Source organism: Pristiophorus japonicus, chromosome 16, assembly GCF_044704955.1.
Source record: "Pristiophorus japonicus isolate sPriJap1 chromosome 16, sPriJap1.hap1, whole genome shotgun sequence".
NCBI classification, from domain to species: Eukaryota; Metazoa; Chordata; class Chondrichthyes; family Pristiophoridae; genus Pristiophorus; species Pristiophorus japonicus.
The window spans coordinates 121,976,285-121,999,526 of NC_091992.1; the positions used below are offsets into that span (position 1 = coordinate 121,976,285).

The following is a 23,242-nucleotide window of genomic DNA, read 5'->3' on the forward strand; positions in this document are numbered from 1 at the left end:
AACCCCGTGAGCTCTTATCTTGTGCAATAAACTTTTATGTGGTACCTTATCGAATGCCTTCTGGAAATCCAAATACATGACTTCTACTGGTTCCCCTTTACATCCTTAAAGACCTCCAGAAAATTTGTCAAACATGATTTCCCTTTTATAAAGCTGTGCTGACTCTGCTGAACTATAATGATTTTCTAAATGTCCTGCGACTACTTCCTTAATAATGGACTCCAGCATTTTCCCAATGACAGATGTTAGGCTAACTGGTCTACAGTTTCATGTTTTCTGTCTCCCTCCTTTCTTAAATAGAGGCATTACATTTGCAGTTTTCCAATCCTCTGGGACCTCTCCAGAATCCAGGGTCCTCACTCCATTAGCAGCTCATTTTGCTGTGCAGTCACCGCACAGTCATTGTCGAGGTAATCAGGAAGGCGAACGGAATGTTGGCCTTCATTGCGAGAGGGATGGAGTACAAAAGCAGGGAGGTCCTGCTGCAATTGTATAGGGTATTGGTGAGGCCGCACCTGGAGTACTGCGTGCAGTTTTGGTCACCTTACTTAAGGAAGGATATACTAGCTTTGGAGGGGGTACAGAGACGATTCACTAGGCTGATTCCGGAGATGAGGGGGTTACCTTATGATGATAGATTGAGTAGACTGGGTCTTTACTCATTGGAGTTCAGAAGGATGAGGGGTGATCTTATAGAAACATTTAAAATAATGAAAGGGATAGACAAGATAGAGGCAGAGAGGTTGTTTCCACTGGTCGGGGAGACTAGAACTAGGGGGCACAGCCTCAAAATACGGGGGAGCCAATTTAAAACCGAGTTGAGAAGGAATTTCTTCTCCAAGAGGGTTGTGAATCTGTGGAATTCTCTGCCAAGGAAGCAGTTGAAGCTAGCTCATTGAATATATTCAAGTCGTGGATAGATAGATTTTTAACCAATAAGGGAATTAAGGGTTACGGGGAGCGGACGGGTAAGTGGAGCTGAGTCCACGGCCAGATCAGCCATGATCTTGTTGAATGGCGGAGCAGGCTCGAGGGGCTAGATGGCCTACTCCTGTTCCTAATTCTTATGTTCTTATGAGATGAAGTCCCGTCTTCACAGTGAACACACCCTCCATTGTATCGTGGTGCACTTCCACTATGCTAAATGGAATAGATTTAGGACAGATCTCGCAGCTCAAAACTGGACATGCATGAAGCACTGTGGGCCATCAGTAGAAGCAGAATTGTATTCCACCACAATCTGTAACCTCATGTCCCACAATATCCATCACTCTACCATCAAGCCAAGGGACCAACCCTGATTCAATGTGAAGTGCAGAAGAGCATGCCAGGTGCTGCACCAGGCATACCTAAAATGAGGTGCCAACCTGGGGAAGCTGCAACACAGGACTACATGCATGCTAAACAGCAGAAGCAGCATGCTATAAACAGAACTAAACAATCCCACAATCAACGGATCAGGTCAAAGCTCTCCAGTCCTGCCACTTCCAGTCGTGATGGTGGTGGACAATTAAACAACTAACAGGACGAGGAGGCTCCATGAATATCCCCATCCTCAATGATGGCGGAGCCCAGCAAGCAAGTGCAAAAGACAAGACTTAAGCATTTGCAACCAGAAATGCTGAGTGGATGATCCTTATTGGCCTCCTCCTGAGGTCCCTACCATCACAGAAGCCAGTCTTCTGCCAATTCGATTCACTTCACATGATATCAAGAAGTGGCTGAGCGCATTGGATATAGCAAAGGCTATGGGCCCCGACAACATCCCAGCTGTCATGCTGTTCCAGTACAGCTACAACACTGGCTTCTACCCGACAATGTGGAAAACTGCCCAGGTATGCCTGTCCACAAAAAGCATGACTAATCCAATCTGGCCAATTACCATCCCATCAGTCTACTCTCGATCATCAGTAAAGTGATGGAAGGTGTCGTCAACAGTGCTATCAAGCGACACTCACCAATAATCTGCTCACCGATGCTCACTTTGGGTTCTGCCAGGACCACTCAGCTCCAGACCTCATTACAGCCTTGGTCCAAACATGGACAAGAGAGCTGAATTCCAGAGGTGAGGTGAGAGTGACTGCCCTTGACATCAAGGCAGCATTTGACCGAGTGTAGCATCAAGGAGTCTAGTAAAATTGAAGTCAATGGGAATCGGGGAAAACTCTCCACTGGCTGGAATCATACCTAGCACAAAGGAAGATGGTTGTGGTTGTTGGAGGTCAATCATCCCAGCCCCAGAGCAACACTGTAGGAGTTTCTCAGGGCAGTGTCCTAGGCCCAACCATCTTCAGCTGCTTCATCAATGACCTTCCCTCCATCATAAGGTCAGAAGTGGGGATGTTCGCTGATGATTGCTTCCATTCGCAACTACTCAGAAAATGAAACAGTCCATGCCCGCATGCTTGAAGACCTGGATGATATTTAGGCTTGGGTTGATAAGTGGCAAGGAACATTCGCACCACACAAGTGCCAGGCAATAGCCATATCCAACAAGCGAGACTCTAACCACCTCTTCTTGATATTCAAAGGCATTACCATCGCCGACTCCCCCACTATCAACATCCTGAGGGTCACCATTGACCAGAAACTTAACTGGTCCATACCTTAAATACCGTTGCAAAAAGAGCAGGTCAAAAGCTGGATATTCTGTGGCGAGCATCATACCTAGCACAAAGGAAGATGGTTTTGGTTGTTGGAGGTCAATCATGCCAGCCCCAGGACTTTGGGGACAAGCTGTGCTGGTGTCAGTTCTTGGTTATCTGAAAGCAGAAAGGCATAAGACTCAGGTTGTGGTGTGGGGGTGGGGGATGGGCAGGGGGGTGGTGGTGGGAGAATGCAAGATATCCACGCATACACCATAAGCAGCTTGTAAGTGAGAAAAGGTTGTAGAATGAGGCAGAATGTCCTCGGAGGTGGCTCTCGATGCATTAGTCGTGGCGGTGGAGAGAAGGCGGGGTGTCCTGTTTCCGCGGGGTGATAGGAAAGCCATCAAAGCCCACTTGCAGAATGCTCTGGCAAGAAAAAGTTGCCTACTTCATAGCCAGTAGTGTCATGCAGCGGACCTGGATACAGTGCTGAAAAAAGTTTAATGACCTCACACGACTGGTCAAGGTGAATGAAGGCTTCAGCAAATGCCGTATCCCACCATGTGCACCACAAGCCTTGCACAATACCTCACACCCGTGTCACCCTCCTACCAACAATTTCTATCTATCACCACTCTTACCTCATAATCATAGCTTACCCTCACAACCTTACCACTGCTGCAATACTCACACCCAAATCTCACACCTTGCACACACTGATAGATATTCAACTATGGCAGGCACATCACCCAAACACATTGCACTACACTCACTGACACACTTTCCTTTCTCTTGCAGGCCAAGGTGGCTCACAACCGCCGTGAAAAGCGGCAGACGGGAGGTGGCCAAGCCACATTGAGCAAACATTGGCGAGATGGTGCTCAACATCATTGGAGGGGAAGTCATCACAGCTGTGGCTACGAGTGAAGTTGAAGCCCTTGTGGACAAAAACAGTATGGTCATTCCTAATCCTTCTTCTCAAATCCCACTTTCCTCTCATCTTACAATCTTTTCTCACTTACAAGTTGCTGATGATGTATGCATGGATATTTTGCATTCTCCACAACCGCACCCCCCCCCCCCGGCCCCCTCCCCTCACGACAACCACAGTCTTGTGCCTTTCTGCTTTCAGATAACCAAGAACTGTCACCAGCACAGCCTGTCCCCAAAGTCATGAAGGAGGGTGGAGCTGAAAAACACACACCATCACTGCATCTGACATTCACAGACATCAGGTCCGAAACTGGCATTGTGCAGTAGAGGGTAGTATAGATGCAGGATCTGCACATGGTGAGGCACCGGGCATGAGTGGGCTGCAGCAAGGCCAGGGTAAAGGGTAGCGTGAGGGCCTGTTCCCCTTGGACAAGTTTGTGCACGAGTTCTGCTGCTCATGATTCAGATGTTGACCTCGCTGGGGTGGCCTTCAGAAATGTGATGGGCATGCACATGGAAATCGTAGGTGCAATGGCAAGCCTACCAGAGAGCCTCTTGTCAGTGTCAAGGAGCATGGAGGAGTCCGACTGCAACATTGGCCGTGGCTTTGCGCAGAGCTTGGTGTCCATGATTTCCAGGCTGGAACTGATGAACAGCTCCAGGAATGACCTTGTGGACTCAGCCATGATGCTGCATTTGATGGGCGATGTTGCAGCTTCCATTGCAGCACAGGTGGAAGCGACTCAATGTCTCACTGCTGCAGTGGAAGCTCGGACTGCTGCCATCGTGGCTGGGTTTACGAGTCTCGAAAGTAGCTTGCAGGGTGTCACAGCAGGCCAACAATCTGTCCTTCACTAGATTTCTAGGAATGCTGAAGCGCTGCCCTGGGAAAGTGGCAGTAAGTCTGTGGAGCAAGAACCTGCTGTCCTCTATCAGGATGATAGCTGCAGAGTGGAATGGCTGCTGATTTTTAGTCGAATGGCCGCTATTTTGAAAATTCTGCTCCTGCGGTATCCCGGCGAGTGACCGATCCCCGCTGCTGCCAATCAGTCCTAAGTGCGTTATCAGAGCACATACCACTGATGTGCCCTATCCAACGAGAAATTCTGCCAAGAAAATCTTGCTGTTGCCACCAACAACTTTTTCTGTCGGTGCACTGTGTTTGGAGTGCTTCTAAAATGGCGGTGCGGCTGCTATTAAAGGGGCGGATCTACTGCCGCGGCCGCCATCTTATTTTTTTGTCAGCCGACTGCCGTGTTGGGCCAACAATTACGTTCCCAGGTTCAGCCAGGCTGCCAAAAAGCAGTTTTGCACCCTCTATTGGATGACAGGCCACTGGCCCGTCCGAAACCCTCCCTGGTGGCCCCACGGTCCTAACCTAAAGAATCGCAGCAGCTCTCCCCTTTAAGTGAAGGGGAGAGACGTGGTGATGCGCTAGCGCGATGACACCATCAGCGCTACACTGATCAGTGACAGCGGCGGACAGTCCGCCCGCCCCCCGCATTTGGAAAGCAGTGACAGGATTGGTCCAAGTCAGCATGGATTTATGAAAGGGAAATCATGCTTGACAAATCTTCTAGAAGTTTTTGAGGATGTAACTAGTAGAGTGGATAAGGGAGAACCAGTGGATGTGGTGTATTTGGACTTTCAAAAAGCTTTTGACAAAATCCCACACAAGAGATTAGTGTGCAAAATTAAAGCACATGGTATTGGGGGTAATGTGTTGACGTGGATAGAGAACTGGTTGGCAGATAAGAAGCAGAGAGTCGGGATAAACGGGTCCTTTTCAGAATGGCAGGCAGTGACTAGTGGGGTGCCGCAGGGTTCAGTGCTGGGACCCCAGCTATTTACAATATACATCAATGAGGGAATTGAGTGTAATATCTCCAAGTTTGAAGATGACACTAAGCTGGGTGGCAGTGTGAGCTGTGAAGAGGTCCAGAACCAGGGGACATAATCTTAGGATAAGGGGTAGGCCATTTAGGACTGAGATGAGGAGAAACTTCTTCACTCAGAGAGTTGTTAACCTGTGGAATTCCCTGCCGCAGAGAGGTGTTGATGCCAGTTCATTGGATATATTCAAGAGGGAGTTAGATATGGCCCTTATGGCTAAGGGGATCAAGGGGTATGGAGAGAAAGCAGGAAAGGGGTACTGAGGGAGTGATCAGCCATGACCTTATTGAATGGCGGTGCAGGCTCAAAGGGCTGAATGGCCTACTCCTAACCAGGATTATGTCCCCTGGTTCTGGACTTCACCAACATCGGGAACATTCTTCCTGCATCTAACCTGTCCAGTCCTGTCAGAATCTTATACGTTTCTATAAGATCCCCTCTCACCCTTCTAAACTCCAGTGAATAAAGGCCCAGTTGATCCAATCTCTCCTCATATGACAGTCCAGCTATCCCTGGAATCAGTCTGGTGAACCTTCGCTGCACTCCCTCGTTGGCAAGAACGTCCTTCCTCAGATTAGGAGACCAAAACTGAACACAATATTCCAGGTGAGGCCTCACTAAGGCCCTGTACAACTGCAGTAAGACCTCCCTGCTCTGATACTCAAATCCTCTAGCTATGAAGGCCAACTTGCCTGTTGTAGAAAGTTGTACAGAACCAGTCAAACTGAAAAAGCATCTCAGCTGTAAGTTGTTGCTGATTTTCCCTTAAATAATGCTGCTGGAGGCTCCTTCCTGCTGTGAACCCTTGGTCAGCTGGATGTGATTAACACAGGCCTGGTAGTGCAGCGGCAAATGCGAAAATTGTAGATTGCCCACTCACTGACATCACGATCTGCATTATATACATATCTCTAACGAGCGTGAACATTGGTACGCTGTCCACCAGCCAAAATAGGCCAAAACAGCACTAACATCTCCAATTTCCAGCCCGATCTTGCATTGACGTTCGATTCCCGCCCTGTGTTAAAATAATCAAACATTTCATGTACCCGTGTCTGGAAGACAATCTATGCTAATGTCCTGAATTTAAACATGATCAAATCAGGACAGGTGCAGCACATTTTGTGTGCTCTGCGCCTGTCCAGAGGTGGGGTTAAGAAATATTCGGGCCAGTGTAGTCACTGGGCAAGGAGTATTAAAAGAAATACAACATTAATAGAACCAAATCTGAACATCATATATGTGCAATGATGACCTAAGTGTGCGTGGCAGACTTTTCTTGAGAATATAAAATGATTGTGATTAATATTCCCTTATATTCTAGGTGAGTCAGCATTTGTCAAAATTATTTGATAACATGGCTAAACTGAAGTTCCAAATGGATGCAGAGAACAAGCCATTGAAAGTTGGCATTGGCATGTACAGTAAAGAAAATGAATATGTGCCATTTGATAAACCGTGTGATTTGACTGGTCAGGTGAGTGTCTCTAAGTTTACTACAATGTCATGATCACTTGATAATGTGACGGTGTGATTACCTCTATTGCATGCACTCATTTGAACTGGTATGGTCATTTCACACCACCTTCACTTGCTCTGCCTCACTTCTGTTATGCAGTTCACTGGATGTTCTTTTTTGACTCTTTAATATTCCAAAGTGAACGGATCTGAACTGGTTGCTGCCTGCTCAAAAGTGCAATGTGGAAAATCATGAGATGGCCCAGCTTTATGCTTCTCTTTAGTCACAGGTACATTAATCCCGAAGGATCCTATAGAAAAATCAAGATGAAGTGTTACCATGGTGGATGGTGCCTGCACAAAATGCCTTACTGTTGCTGGGCAAAATAACCAATATGTTAGTAAGTGACTGAGCTTGAAGGTGAAACAATATGAAGCAGTGAAAAAAGCACTTTGCCTAGTTGGCTGCCAAGCGCTCCCTAGCTCACACTGTCAATTACCTCCACTTTCACAATTTGAAAGACTGATTACTATGTTGAATTTTAGGACTGCCACTAGTCTGGTTTTTATAGGCTCAATTTTCCCCAAAGCATTTTTTTGGCGTACTTTTAAGAGTTACACCCGATTTTTTGTGAAACAAGTACCGCCAAAAAAAAAGTGTTGTAAGTTTCCCCTTAGGATCCCTTCATTTTGGCGTGGCCTAACCCGAGGGGGATGAATCCGTGATCTGCGACAAAAAGATCAGGCTGCCATGGTAACCAGGGACACAAGCATGCAGCCACCTTGCAACACATTAAAAAAATTGAAAAACACAGAATAGCAACTTACCTCCAACCCTGCCGGAAGGGCTTGTTGGTCCAGTCCCATTCTCGGTCCCCACCGGTTCGATTCTCCTGTCAGTGCGTTCTCCCGCCCCTAGCCCTGGCCGAAGGACTTGCCGGTGCGTTCTCCTGCCGGTGAGTTCTCCTACTAGTGCGTTCTGTGAGTTCTCCTGCCTGCTGGTGCGTTCTGTGAGTTCTCCTGCCTGCCGGTGTGTTCTGTGAATTCTCCTGCCTGCCGGTGCATTCTGTGAGTTCTCCTGCCTGCCGGTGTGTTCTGTGAATTCTCCTGCCAGTCGGTGTGTTCTGTGAGTTCTCCTGCCTGCCGGTGTGTTCTGTGAGTTCTCCTGCCTGTCGGTGTGTTCAGTGAGTTCTCCTGCCTGCCAGTGAGTTCTCCTGCCTGCCGGTGCGTTCTGTGAGTTCTCCTGCCTGTCGGTGTGTTCTGTGAGTTCTCCTGCCAGTGCATTCTCCTGCCAGTGAGTTCTCCTGCCTGCCGGTGCGTTCTGTGAGTTCTCCTGCCAGTCGATGTGTTCAGTGAGTTCTCCTGCCTGCCAGTGAGTTCTCCTGCCTGCCGGTGCGTTCTGTGAGTTCTCCTGCCTGTCGGTGTGTTCTGTGAGTTCTCCTGCCAGTGCATTCTCCTGCCAGTGAGTTCTCCTGCCTGCCGGTGTGTTCTGTGAGTTCTCCTGCCTGCTGGTGTGTTCTGTGAATTCTCCTGCCTGTCGGTGTGTTCTGTGAGTTCTCCTGCTAGTGCGTTCTCCTGCCAGTGAGTTCTCCTTCCCCTAGCCCTGGCCGAATGGCCTCCCGGTCTGCTTCCCCGCCCCTAGCCCAGGCCGAGTGGTCTCCTCCCTCCCGGTCAAAGGCTTCCCCCCACCCACTCTCCCTCCCATCACCCCCTCTCCCTCCCCCCACCTTTCTCTTCCTCCCCCATCTCTCTGTCCCAGTCTCTCTCACCTTTCCTGCTGCTGCTGTACGGGCATCTGCTGCACTTAACTGCACCGATTCCCTTACCTGCGCTGATTTCTTTAACTCTCCGCAAGGGTTTTCGCGAGAGGCCACATACGCTGGCCTAAGTAGAAATGGAGTAACTATTAGTTGGCTAAAGTTGCCTAAATGGGCAGAATTGGCATAGGTGGCTGGTAACTCCCCCTTTTGAGAAAAAAAAACGTACCTAAAAAAAAGTAATGAAGTCAGTTACGCTGGTGCAAATTGATTAGGGAAACTGGGGATTTTTAAGTTAGGCCAGAAAAAACTGCCTACTCCAAAAAAAATGGCGTAAATACTGGGGAAAATTGAGCCCTATATGTGGTTGTGTGCAACAGACAAGATATTCAAAGGCAAATATTCCTCTGTTCTCTGGTGTAACTGCAGTAGGCAGGGGATAAAGATCTGCTGGGAAGCTATTCCATTGGTTCATTGGTGCTGAAATAATTTCCACAATTTTCCACTATGTGACATTATGCAAATAACACCTATGCCCAAATACAGACAGATGTTTTTAAAAATGTGTTCATGGGATGTAGACGTTGCTGGCAAGGCCAGCATTTATTGCCCATCCCTAATTGTCCTGGAGAAGGTTGTGGTGAGCTGCCTACTTGAATCGCTGCAGTACGTGTGGTGAAGGTACTCCCATGGTGCTGTTAGGGAGGGAGTTCTAGGATTTTGACACAGCACCGATGAAAGAATGGCGATATATTTACAAGTCAGGTTGGTGTGTAACTTGAAGGGGAACTTGGAGGTGATGGTGTTCCCACACACCTGCTGCCCTGGTCCTTCTCAGTGGTAGAGGCCACATATTTGGGAGGTGGTGCTAAAGAAGCCTTGACGAATTGCTGCAGTGCATCTTGTAGATGATACACACTGCAGCCATGGTACACTAGTGGTGGAGGGAGTGACTGTTTAAGATGGTGGGTGAGGTGCCTTGTGCTGCATGGTGTCTATCTTCTTGAGTGTTGTTGGAACTGCACTCGTTCAGGCAAGTGGAGAGTATTCCATCACACTCCTGACTTGAGCCTTATAGATCGTGGAAAGGCTTTAGGGAGTCAGGAGGTGAGACACTCGCTGCAGAATACCCAGCCTCTGACCTGCTCTTGTTGCCACAGTATTTGTGTGGTTGATCCAGTTAAGTTTCTTGTCAATGGTAACCCCAGGATGTTGATGGTGGGGGATTCGGCCATGGTAATGTCGTTGAATGTCAAGGGGCGGTGGTTAGACTCTTGCTTGTTGCTTAGCACTTGTGTAGCGCAAATGATACTTGCCACTTATCAGCCCAAGCTTGAATGTCATCCAGGTCTTGCTGCATGTGGGCATGGGCTTCTTCATTATTTGAGGACTTGCAAATGGACCTGAACACTGTGCAATCATCAGCGAACATCCCAACTTCTGACCTTATGATGGAGGGAAGGTCATTGATAAAGCAGCTGAAGATGGTTGGACCTAGGACACTGCCCCGAGAAACTCCTGCAGCGATGTGGCTGAGATGATTGACTTCCAACAATCACAACCATCTTCCTTTGTGCTAGGTATGGCTCCAGCCAGTGGAGAGTTTTCCCCCTGATGCCCATTGACTTCAATTTTACTAGGCTCCTTGATGCCACACTCGGTCAAATGCTGCCTTGATGTCAAGGGCAGTCACTCTCATCTCACCTCTGGAATTCAGCTCTTTTGTCCATGTTTGGACCAAGGCTGTAATGAGGTCTGGAGTTGAATGGTCCTGGCGGAACCCAAACTGAGAAGGTTGTTGGTGAGTATGTGCTGCTTGATAGCACTGTCGATGACACCTTCCATCATTTTGCTGATGATTGAGAATAGACTGATACGGCAGCAATTGGCCGGATTGGATTAGTGGTGCTTTTTGTAGACAGTACATACCTGGGCAGTTTTCCACATTGATGAATAGATGCCAGTTATGTAGCTATACTGGAGCCACTTGGCTAGAGGCGCGGCTAGTTCTGGGAACACACGTCTTCAGCACGCCAGCTGGGATGTTGATGGGGGCCATAGCCTTTGCTGTATCCAGTGCACTCAATCTTTTCTTGAGATCTCATGGAGTGAATTGAATTGGCTGAAGACAGGCTTCTATGATGTTGGGGACCTCAGGAGGAGGCCAATATGGATCATCCACTCGGTATTTCGGGCTGAAGAAAGTTGAAAATGCTTCAGCCTTGTCTTTTGAACTCGTGTGCTGGGCTCCGCCATCATTGAGAATGGGGATGTTCATGGAGCCTCCTCCTCCTGTTGTTTAATTTTCCACCGCCATTCATGACTGGATGTGGCAGGACTGCAGAGCTTTGATCTGATCCGTTGATTGTGGGATAGAAACATAGAAACATAGAAAATAGGTGCAGAAGTAGGCCATTCGGCCCTTCGAGCCGGCACCACCATTCAATAAGATCACGGCTGATCATTCACCTCAGTACCACTTTCCAGCTTTCTCTCCATACCCCTTGATCCCTTTATCCATAAGAGCCATATCTAAATCCCTCTTGAATATATCCAATGAATTGGCATCAACAACTCTCTGCGGCAGGGAATTCCACAGGTTAACAACTCTCTGAGTGAAGAGGTTTCTCCTCATCTCAGTCCTAAATGGCTTACCCCTTATCCTTAGATTATGTCCCCTGGTTCTGGACTTCCCCAACATCGGGAACATTCTTCCCGCATCTAATCTGTCCAGTCCCGTCACAATTTAATATGTTTCTACGAGATCCCCTCTCATCCTTCTAAACTCCAGTGAATACAGGCCCAGTCGATCCAGTCCCTCCTCATATGTCAGTTCTGCCATCCCGGGAATCAGTCTGGTGAACCTTCACTGCACTCCCTCAATAGCAAGAACGTCCTTCCTCAGATTAGGAGACCAAAACTGAACACAATATTCCAGGTGAGGCCTCACTAAGGCCCTGTACAACTGCAGTAACACCTCCCTGCTCCTATACTCAAATACCCTAGCTATGAAGGCCAACATGCCATTTGCCTTCTTCGCTGCCTGCTGTACCTGCATGCCAATTTTCAATGACTGATGTACCATGACACCCAGATCTCGTTGCACCTCCCCTTTTCCTAATCTGCCGCCATTCAGATAATATTCTGCCTTCGTGTTTTTGCCACCAAAGTGGATAACCTCACATTGATCCACATTATACTGCATCTGCCATGCGTTTGCCCACTCACCTAACCTGTCCAAGTCACACTGCAGCCTCTTAGTGTCCTCCTCATAGCTCACACCGCCACCCAGCATAGTGTCATCTGCAAACTTGGAGATATTACACTTAATTCCTTCATCCAAATCATTAATGTATATTGTAAATAGCTGGGATCCCAGCATTGAGCCCTGCGGCACCCCACTAGTCACTGCCTGCCATTCTCTCTGCTTCCTGTCTGCCAACCAGTTCTCTATCCACATCAGTATATTACCCCCAATACCATGTGCTTTAATTTTGCACAAAAATCTCTTGTGTGGGACCTTGTCAAAAGTCCTTTTAAAGTCCAAATACACCACATCCACTGGTTCTCCCTTGTCCACTCTACTAGTTACATCCTCAAAATATGCTAGAAGATTTGTCAAGCATGATTTCCCTTTCATAAATCCATGCTGACTTGGACCGATCCTGTCACTGCTTTACAAATGTGCTGCTATTTCATCTGTAATAATTGATTCCAACATTTTCCCCACTACTGATGTCAGGCTAACTGGTCTATAATTACCCGTTTTCTCTCTCCCTCCTTTTTTAAAAAGTGGGGTTACATTAGCTACCCTCCAGTCCATAGGAACTGATTCAGAGTCAATAGACTGTTGGAAAATGATCACCAATGCTTCCACTATTTCTAGGGCTACTTCCTTAAGTACTCTGGGATGCAGACTATCAGGCCCTGGGGATTTATTGACCTTGAATCCCATCAATATCGCTAACACAATATCCCACCTAATAAGGATTTCCTTCAGTTCCTCCTTCTCACTAGACCCACTGTCCCCTAGTATTTCCAGAAGGTTATTTGTGTCTTCCTTCGTGAAGACAGAACCAAAGTATTTTTTCAACTGGTCCGCCATTTCTTTGTTCTCCATTATAAATTGACCTGAATCTGACTGCAAGGGATCTATGTTTGTCTTCACTAATCTTTTTCTCTTTACATATCTATAGAAGTTTTTGCAGTCAGTTTTTATGTTCCCAGCAAGCTTCCTCTCATACTCTATTTCCCCCACCTAATTAAACCCTTTGTCCTCCTCTGCTGAATTCTACAATTCTCCCAATCCTCAGGTTTGCTGCTTTTTCTGGCCAATTTATATGCCTCTTCCTTGGATTTAACACTATCCTTAATTTCCCTTGTTAGCCACGGTTGAGCCACCTTCCCCATTTTATTTTTACTCCATACAGGGATGTACAATTGTTGAAGTTCATCCACGTGATCTTTAAATGTTTGCCATTGCCTATCCACCGTCAACCCTTTAAGTATCATTCGCCAGTCTATTCTCGCCAATTCACGTCTCATACCATCGAAGTTACCTTTCCTTAAGTTCAGGGCCCTAGTCTCTGAATTAACTGTGTCACTCTCCATTTTAATAAAGAATTCTACCATATTATGGTCGCTCTTTCCCAGGGGCCTCGCACAAGATTGCTAATTAGTCCTTTCTCATTACACATCACCCAGTCTAGGATGGCCAGCACTCTAGTTGATTCCTCGACATATTGGTCTAGAAAACCATCCCTAATACACTCCAGGAAATCCTCCTCCACCGCATTGCTACCAGTTTGGTTAGCCCAATCAATATGTAGATTAAAGTCGCCCATGATAACTGCTGTACCTTTATTGCACGCATCCCTAATTTCCTGTTTGATGCCATCCCCAACCTCACTAATATTGTTTGGTGGTCTGCACACAACTCCCACTAGCGTTTTCTGCCCTCTGGTGTTCCGCAGCTCCACCCATACCGATCCCACATCATCCAAACTAATGTCCTTCCTTACTATTGCGTTAATTTCCTCTTTAACCAGCACCGCCACCCCACCTCCTTTTCCATTCTGTCTATCCTTCCTGACTGTTGAATACCCCTAGATGTTGAGTTCCCAGCCTTGGTCACCCTGGAGCAATGTCTCCGTGATGCAATTACATCATATCCATTAGCAGCTATCTGCGCAGTTAATTCGTCCACTTTATTACGAATACTCCTCGCATTGAGGCACAGAGCCTTCAGGCTTGTCTTTTTAACACATTTCGTCCCTTTAGAATTTTGCTGTAATGTGGCCCTTTTTGCTTTTTGCCTTGGGTTTCTCTGCCCTCCACTTTTATTTTTCTTCTTTCTGTCTTTTGCTTCTGCCCCCATTCTATATCCCTCTGTCTCCCTGCAAGGTTCCCATCCCCCTGCCATATTAGTTCAACCCTTCCCCAACAGCACTATCAAACACTCTCCCTAGGACATTGGTTCCAGTCCTGCCCAGGTGCAGACCGTCTGGTTTGTACTGGTCCCACCTCCCCCAGAACCGGTTCCAATGTCCCAGGAATTTGAATCCCTCCCTTCGGCACCACTCCTCAAGCCACGTATTCATCTGAGCTATCCTGCGATTCCTACTCTGACTTGCACGTGGAACTGGCAGAAATCCTGAGGTCCTTTAAGGTCCTACTTTTTAATTTAGCTCCTAGCTCCCTAAATCCGTCTTGTAGGACCTCATCCCATTTTATACCTATATCGTTGGTACCTATATGCACCACGACAACTGGCTGTTCACCCTCCCCCTTCAAAATGCCTTGCAGCCGCTCCGGGACATCCTTGACCCTTGCACCAGGGAGGCAACATACCATCCTGGAGTCTCGATCATGGCCGCAGAAACGTCTATCTATTCCCCTTACAATAGAATCCACTATCACTATAGCTCTCCCACTCTTTTTCCTGCCCTTCTGTGCAGCAGAGCCACCCACACTTAGCTTTAGCTACAGCATGCTGCTTCTGCTGTTTAGCATGCGTATAGTCCCATGTTGCAGCTTCCCCACGTTGGCACCTCATTTTTAGGTATGCCTGGTGCTGCTCCTGGCATGCTCTTCTGCACTGCTCATTGAACCCGGGTTGGTCCCCTAACTTGTTGGTAATGGTAAATGCGGGATATGCCAAACCATGATGTTACAGATTGTGAGGTAAAACAATTCTGCTGCTACTGATGGCTCATAGAGCCTCATGGATGCCCAGTTTTGAGCTGCTCTAGCTGTTCTGAACCTATCCCTTTTAGCACAGTGGTAGTGCCACACAAAAAGATGGGGATGTCTTCAGTGTGAAGACGGGACTTCATCTGCAGAAGGAAAGTGCAGGGATCACTGCTACCACTGCTGTCATGGACAGATGCATCTGCGACGGGTAGATTGGTGAGGACGAGGTGAAGTATGTTCTTTCCTCGTGTTGGTTCTCTCACCACCTGCCCCAGGCCCAGTCTGGCGGCTATGTGCTTCAGGACTCAGTCAGCTCGGTCAGTAGTGGTGCTACCGAGCCACTATTGGTGATGGGCATTGAAGTCCAGCACCCAGAGTACATGCTGTACCCTTGTTCAACATGGCGGATTACTAATTCATCAGCTGAGGGAGGGCGGCAGGTGGTAATCAGCAGGAGGTTTCCTTGCCCATGCTTGACCTGAAGTCATGGGACTTCATGGGGTCCGGAGTAAATGTTGAGGACTCTCAGGGTCCCTTCCTCCCGACTGTATACCACTGTGCCGCAACATCTGGGAATTTTGTCCTGCCAGTGGAACAGGACATCCCCAGGGATGGTGATGGATGAGCCTAGGACATTGGCTGAAAAATGTATGGTAATGAGATGCAAATGATGGAATACCCAATATGATGTATTTTGCATTTTCACCATAGCAGAATCAGTGCTAGAAATGATGTGCAACAGGCATTGGGAATATTTCAATTTTATGCAGGAACCCACCTTTCTTCATCCCTGGAACCATTGTAGTAAATGTCTTCTCTACCCTCTCCAAAGTATTTGTGTCCAGAATTGGACATACTGCTCCAGCTGAGACTGAACTAGTGTTTTATATAGGTTTAGTATAATTTCCAGGCTTTTGTGCTCTATGCCTTTATTTATTAAGCCCAGGATCCCATATGCTTTATTAACTGCCTTGTTAACCTGCCCAGCCACCTTCAAAGATTTGTGCACAAACACCCCCAGGTCTCTCTGTTCTTGCACCCCCTTTAATAACATCCACTGGTTCTTCATTGTCCACTGTACTAATTACATCCTCAAAAAATTCTAGAAGATTTGTCAAGCATGATTTCCCTTTCATAAATCCATGCTGACTTGGACTGATCCTGTTACTGCTTTCCAAATGCGCTGCTATTACATCTTTAATAATTGATTACAACATTTTCCCCACTACCGATGTCAGGCTAACTGGTCTATAATTGCCTGTTTTCTCTCTCCCTCCTTTTTTAAAAAGTGGGGTTACATTAGCTACCCTCCAATCCATAGGAACTGATCCAGAGTCTATAGAATGTTGGAAAATGACCATCAATGCATCCATTATTTCTAGGGCCACTTCCTTAAGTACTCTAGGATGCAGACGATCAGGCCCTGGGGATTTATTGGCCTTCAATCCCATCAATTTCCCTATCACAATTTCCTGACTAATAAGGATTTCCTTCAGTTCCTCCTTCTCGCTAGACCCTCGGTCCTCTAGTATTTCTGGAAGGTTATTTGTGTCTTCCTTAGTGAAGACAGAACCAGAATATTTGTTCAATTGCCATTTCTTTGTTCCCCATTATAAATTCACCTAATTCTGACAGCAAGGGACTTACTTTTGTCTTCACTAATATTTTTCTCTTCACATATCTATAGAAGCTTTTGCAGTCAGTTTTTATGTTCCCTGCAAGCTTACTCTCATACTCTATTTTGCCCCTCCTAATTAAACCCTTTGTTCTCTTCTGCTGAATTCTAAATTTCTCCCAGTCATCAGGTTTGCTGCTTTTTCTGGCCAATTTATATGCCTCTTCCTTGGATTTAAAACTATCCCTAATTTCCCTTGTTGGCCACGGTTGAGCCACCTTCCCCATTTTATTTTTATGCCAGACAGGGATGTATGTATAATTGTTGAAGTTCATCCATGTGATTTTTAAATGTTTGCCATTGCCTATCCACCGTCGACCCTTTAAGTATAATTCGCCAGTCTATCCTAGCCAATTCACGTCTCATACCATTGAAGTTACCTTTCTTTAAGTTCAGGACCCGAGTCTCTGAATTAACTGTGTCACTCTCCATCTTAATGAAGAATTCTACAATATTATGGTCACTTTTCCCCAAGGGGCCTCGCACAACAAGATTGCTCGTTAATCCTCTCTCATTACACAACACCCAGTCTAGGATGGCCAGCTCTCGAGTTGGTTCCTCGACATATTGGCGTAGAAAACTATCCCTTATACACTCCAGGAAATCTTCCTCCACTGTATTGCTACCAGTTTGGTTACCCCAATCTATTTGTAGATTAAAGTCACCCATGATAACTGCTGTACCTTTATTGTACGCATCCCTAATTTCCTGTTTGATGCCATCTCCAACTTCACTACTATTGTTTGGTGGTCCCAACTACCAAACTCAACTCCCACTAGCGTTTTCTGCCCTTTGGTGTTCCGCAGCTCTACCCATACAGATTTCACATCATCCAAACTAATGTCCTTCCTTACTATTGCGTTAATCTCCTCTTTAACCAGCAACGCTACCCCACCTCATTTTCCTTTCTGTCTATCCTTCCTGAATATTGAATACCGCTGGATGTTGAGTTGCCAGCCTTGAATTGTGCTGGCTTCTGCCCCAATGACAGTCAAGCATCATGTGTTGAATCCAGCTCCTTCTGATGGACAGTCAAGATTCACTAATTCTGGTGCCAATGTATATAAATTTTGTGACCCTGTCCTGACCTGAGATTATGCGTCGATTTCAGAATTGCAGTTTACTGGAACGGGATCAAGGAATTTCAACCCCAAGATTTTAAACATAATACAGGTATCATCATCATAGGCAGTCTCTCGCAATCGAGGAAGACTTGCTTTCTCTGTTCAAGTGAGTTTTCAGGTGACTCTACAGTCCAATACAGGAATTACCGTCTCTGTCACAGGTGGGACAGACAGTTGTTGAAGGAAAGGTTGGGTGAGGAGTCTGGTTTGCCGCACGCTCCTTCCGCTGCCTGCGCTTGTTTTCTGCATGCACTCGGCGACGAGACTCGAGGTGCTCAGCACCCTCCCGGATGCTCTTCCTCCACTTAGGGCGGTCTGGCGGATTCCCAGGTGCCGGTGGGGATGTTGCACTTTATCAAGGAGGCTTTGAGAGTGTCCTTAAAACATTTCCTCTGCCGACCTGAGGCTAGCTTGCCATGTAGGAATTCCGAATAGAGCGCTTGCTTTGGGAGTCTCATTTCAGGCATGTGGACGATGTGGCCCACCCAACAGAGCTGGTCAAGTGCAGTCAGAGCTTCGATGCTGGGGATGTTGGCCTGATCAAAAGCACTGACGTTGGTGCATCTATCCTCCCAGTGAATTTGCAGGATCTTGCGGAGGCAGCGCTGGTGGTACTTCTCCGGTGCTTTGAGGTGTCTACTGTATATGGTCCACATCTCTGAGCCATATAGGAGGGCGGGTATCACTATAGCCCTGTAGACAAATAAGCTTGGTGCCAGATTTGAGTTCCTGGTTTTTGAACACTCTCTTCCTCAGGCGACTGAAGGCCGCACTGGCACGCTGGAGGCAGTGTTGGACCTCGTTGTCAATGTCTGCCCTTGCTGATAGTAGGCTCCCGAGGTATGGTAAGTGGTCCACGTTGTCATGCTCAACAAGCTCCCCGCTGAAAGGTCAAAATTCTTGAGAACCCCCCCCCCCTCCGCAGTGTTTGGGCTCATTGGAAAGGAAATTTAATTTGGTACTATCTACCGGAAAGTTTGAAATCCTAAAGTGCTTATGGAAGAAACTACGAACTTTAATCGAATTTTGGACTTTTACAAGACAAATTCAAGTCTGTGGGCGGGTCTAAGGAACTAAAGAAGTCAACTTGATTATTGGAACTGTCTGGGTGTTGGGACTAAGGTAAATTGTCTGGAGAAATGGATACTCGAAAACCCTTCTCCACAACAGACATTAACATTACAACAATAACTCAGCCATGAAACTAAACCAAGAAAAGCCATCTCCAACATGAATAAGAACAAAAGGCCCGCTACAGCTTGTATGTGAAAACCAAGCACAAAAGGAAACAGATTTAGAACACAACCTACCCAAGACTTATTAACTTTTAGCGAGCCCACCAAAATCTTACAAAGAATCCTGGACTGATTTGGTGCGAAGATTAGGACAACTCAAACCGTATAACTGGCCCCCTATTTTACTAGAAGGTATGCCATTCTATGCCTAGTACTATACTACGCTTATGTCATCAAGAAGGGGGAGAAACCAACATGACAGTTGTAAACTAACTTCTCCAGCCTCGTGTCTTGAAGTCCTGAAGGAAGGAAGAACATCACTATCGCGGCAGCAACCGACCACAGCCAATGTGGTACCAATGAAAAACCACCGCGATAGATCAAGCTCGAGACAAAACTCCAACAGAAAGAAGCCGAAGAATCGAAAGTCTCCACTCTACAATCTAAGTCCTGACTACCAACAAGTGAAAACATTACCTAAAGAGACTTCGAACCTATTTCTAACAAAGAAAACCAGGTACTTACCCCACCTTATCCTACGAATCTCCTGGGAGGACAGAGGCACCAACATTAGCGTCCTCGACCAGGCCAACATCCCCAGCATTGAAGCACTGACCACACTTGATCGGCTCTTCTGGGCAGGCCACATCGTTCGCATGCCAGACCTGAGACTCCCAAAGCAAGCGCTCTGCTCGGAACTCCTTCACGGCAAACACGCCAAAGGTAGGCAGAGGAAATGTTACAGGGACACCCTCAAAGCTTCCCTGAAAAAATGCAACATCCTCACTGGCACCTGGGAATCCCTGGCCAAAGATCACCCTAAGTGGAGGAAGTGCATCCGGGAGAGCGCTGAGCACCTCGAGTCTCATCGCCAAGAGCATGCAGAAATCAAGCGCAGGCAGCGGAAAGAGCGTGCGGCAAACCTGTCCCACCCCCACTTTCCCTCAACGACTATCTGTCCCACCTGTGACAGGGACTGTGGCTCTCATATTGGACGGTTGAGCCACCTAAGGACTCATTTTAAGAGTGGAAGCAAGTCTTCCTTGATTCCGAGGGACTGCCTATGATGATGATGATCAGGTGGAATGGCTCATTTCAAAGAAGATCAGGGGACTTTTCCCAGTGTCCTGATCAACATTAATCGCTTAACTAACACTTTAAAAAAAGACTACGTGGTCAATACCTCATTGCTGTTTGCAGAACCTTGCTAAGTGCAAATTGGCTGCTGCATTTCCCTGCATTACAACGGTGACTACACCTCAAAAGAACTTGATTAACTGTGAAGCCCTTGGTTGGGAATGGCTTTATATAAATGTAAATTAGTTCTTTATTACTTATATATTTGTCCCTAATTCTACTTGTTTTCAATTTGTTTTTGTTGCATGCATTGTTCCTAGGTTGAAATTTGGTTAAATCGGTTGTTAGACAGAATGTGTGCCACGTTGCGTCATGAAATCGGTGAAGCTGTAATGGCTTATGAAGAAAAGCCGAGAGAGCAATGGATATTTGAATACCCTGCACAGGTACTGTTCAGAGAAAATAAGTTATATATTCCATGGGTTAAATTTGAGTGTGAATGCAGTAGCAATTGTAAAGGTTACTAGCTAAAATAATTATACTTGTGATTATACCATGAAAGTATCACCTAGAATCAGCAATGGAAACCTGAGCGTAGATTCAGAAGGGAGTGAAACAAAGCTGGAAATGAAAGGTAGTAAATTACTAAGTGAGTTTGGAAGGCAGAGGAAACAAAGGCAAGAAATAGACAATAGACATTCTGAGAGTTGGCTGTGCTTAATTGTATATACTACAATGCAAGGAGTCTAGTAAATAGGGCAGTTGAGCTGAAGGCATAGGTAGACAGGGGAAGTACAATATCATAGCTATTACTGAAACAACTGAAAGGGCAGGATTGGCAGCTCAACATTCCTAGCTACAGGGTTTTCAGACAAGATAGAGAGGGGGCTGAAAAGGAGGAGGGTTGCAATATTGTTTAAAGAAACAATTACAGCTGTGAGGAGGAATGATACGTTAGAAGGATCATCAAATGAGGACATATGGAAGAACAGTAAAGGGGCAATCACATTGCTGGGAGTGTACTATAGACCCTCAAATAGTCAGAGGAAAATAGAAGAGCAAATATGTAGGCAAACAATAGGGCAGTAATAGCAGGGCTCTGACCATCATTTTCCAATCCTCTCTGGCTACAGATGAGGACTGCTAACGTACTTTTGTTTAAACAGGGAGAAAGGGATAGATTGAGTAATTACAAACCAGTCAACATCGGTGATGGGAAAAGTATTGGAAAAAATTTTGAGGGTCAGGATAAATCTTCATTTAGAAAGACACGGATTAATTAAGGTCAGTCAGCATGGATTTGTTAAGGGAAGGTCGTGTCTGACTAACGTGATTGAATTTTTTGAGGAGGTAACAATGAAGGTTGATAAGGGTAGTGCATTTGATGTAGTGTATATGGATTTGAGCAAGGCTTTTGATAAGGTCATACATGAAAGATTGGTCACGAAAGTAAAAGCCCATGGGATCCAAGGCAAAGTGGCAAATTGGATCCAAAATTGTCTCAGAGGGTGGAAGCAAAGGGTAATAGTTGAGGTGTTTTTGTGACTGGAAGGCTGTTTCCAGTGGGCTCAATACTAGGTCCCTTGCTTTTCATGGTATATATCAATAATTAGACTTGATTGTAGGGGGTATGATTAAGAAGTTTGCAGATGGTACAAAAATTGGCGGTGTGGTTGATAATGAAGAAGAAAGCTGTAGACCGCAGGAAGATATCAATGAACTGGTCAGGTGGGCAGAACAGTAGCAAATGGAATTCAATCCGGAGAAATATGAGGTAATGCATTTGGGGAGGGCTAACAAAGCAAGGGAATACACATTATATGGTAGGACATTAAGAGGAACAAAGGGACCTTGGAGTGGATGTCCACAGATCCCTGAAGGTAGCAGGCTAGGTAGATAAGGTGGTTAAGAAAGCATACGGAATACTTGCCTTTATTAGCCGAGGCATAGAATACAAGAGCAGGGAGGTCATGCTTGAACTATATAAAACACTAGTTAGGCCATAGCTAGAGTACTGCATGCAGTTCTGGTCATCACATTACAGGAAAGCTGTTATTGCACTAGTGAGGGTATAGAGGAGATTTATGAGGATATTGCCTGGACTGGAAAATTTTAGCTATGAAGAAAGATTGAATAGACTGGGGTTGTTTTCTTTGGAACAGAGGACGCTGAGGGGAGACCTTATTGAGGTGTATAAAATTATGAGGGGCCTAGATAGAGTGGATAGGAAGGACCTATTTCCTTAGCAGAGGGGTCAACAACCAGGGGGAATAGATGTAAAGTCATTGGTAAGAAGTTTAGAGGGGATTTGAGGGGACTTCTTTTCACCCGGAGCGTGGTGGGAGTCTGGAATGCACTGCCTGAAAGGCTGGTGGATGCAGAAACCCTCACCACATTTACAAAGTACTTGGATATGCACTTCAAGTGCCATAAGCTACAAGGCTACGGACCAAGAGCTGGAAAGAGGGATTAGGCTGGATATCTCTTTGTCGGCCGTCGCAGACACGATAGGCCGAAATGGCCTCCTTCCGTGCTGTAAATTTCTATAATTCTATGATCTGCTCACTAGCTACCTCGTCAACCAATACCTACCATGGTACCTGAAAGCTGCTTGGTCAGTCTGCCCTGACTGCAGCCAAGGAGCTGTAGTCTGCAACTGCGCTCACACAGGCTCAAGATCCCAGATTAATTACATTTATAAACTTGCAGAATGGGCATTTAATTGGCAAATTAAGTTTAACACAGTAAAATGTGAGGTTTATTACGATTATTATATACAGTTCTTGTCACCATATTATAAAAAAGATATAGAGGCACAGGAGAGGGTGCAGAGAAGATTTACAAGGATGGTACCAGAAATGCGAGTGTAAACATATTAGGAAAGGATGAACAGGCTGGGTCTCTTTTCTCTTGAAAAAAGGCGGCTAAGGGGCGACCTAATAGAGGTCTTTAAAATTATGAAAGGTTTTGATAGAGTGGGTACAGTGAGAATGTTTCCACTTGTGGGGAAGAGCATAACCAGAGGCCATCAATATAAGATAGTCACCAAGAAATCCAATAGGGAATTCACAAAAAACTTATTTACCCAAAGAGTGATGAGAATGTGGAACTCGCTACCACAGGGAGTGGTTGAAGTGAATAGTATAGACTAGACAAAGATTATGAGGGGTAAGGGAATCGAGGATTATGCTGATAGATTTTTAAAGGGACACTGCCCTCTGAAATGAAAAAATAAAAATCATGTAAAAATAGGCAGTTGTTTGCCCTACCATCTCAATTGTCTTCAGAAAAAAATTAACATTGGAAATAA

At 46.1% G+C, this 23,242-nt stretch overlaps 1 protein-coding gene across 1 annotated transcript in view; it reads left to right on the plus strand.

Annotated features, from left to right (window-relative positions):
* LOC139226779 (dynein axonemal heavy chain 17-like) overlaps positions 1–23,242 on the plus strand; it is a 1,002,254-nt gene that overhangs the window by 558,599 nt on the left and 420,413 nt on the right. Inside the window, exons 31-32 of the mRNA XM_070857781.1 lie at positions 6,739–6,891; positions 20,253–20,378. Of these exons, the coding sequence (XP_070713882.1) occupies positions 6,739–6,891; positions 20,253–20,378 (279 nt within the window). The remainder of the gene's footprint in view (positions 1–6,738; positions 6,892–20,252; positions 20,379–23,242) is intronic.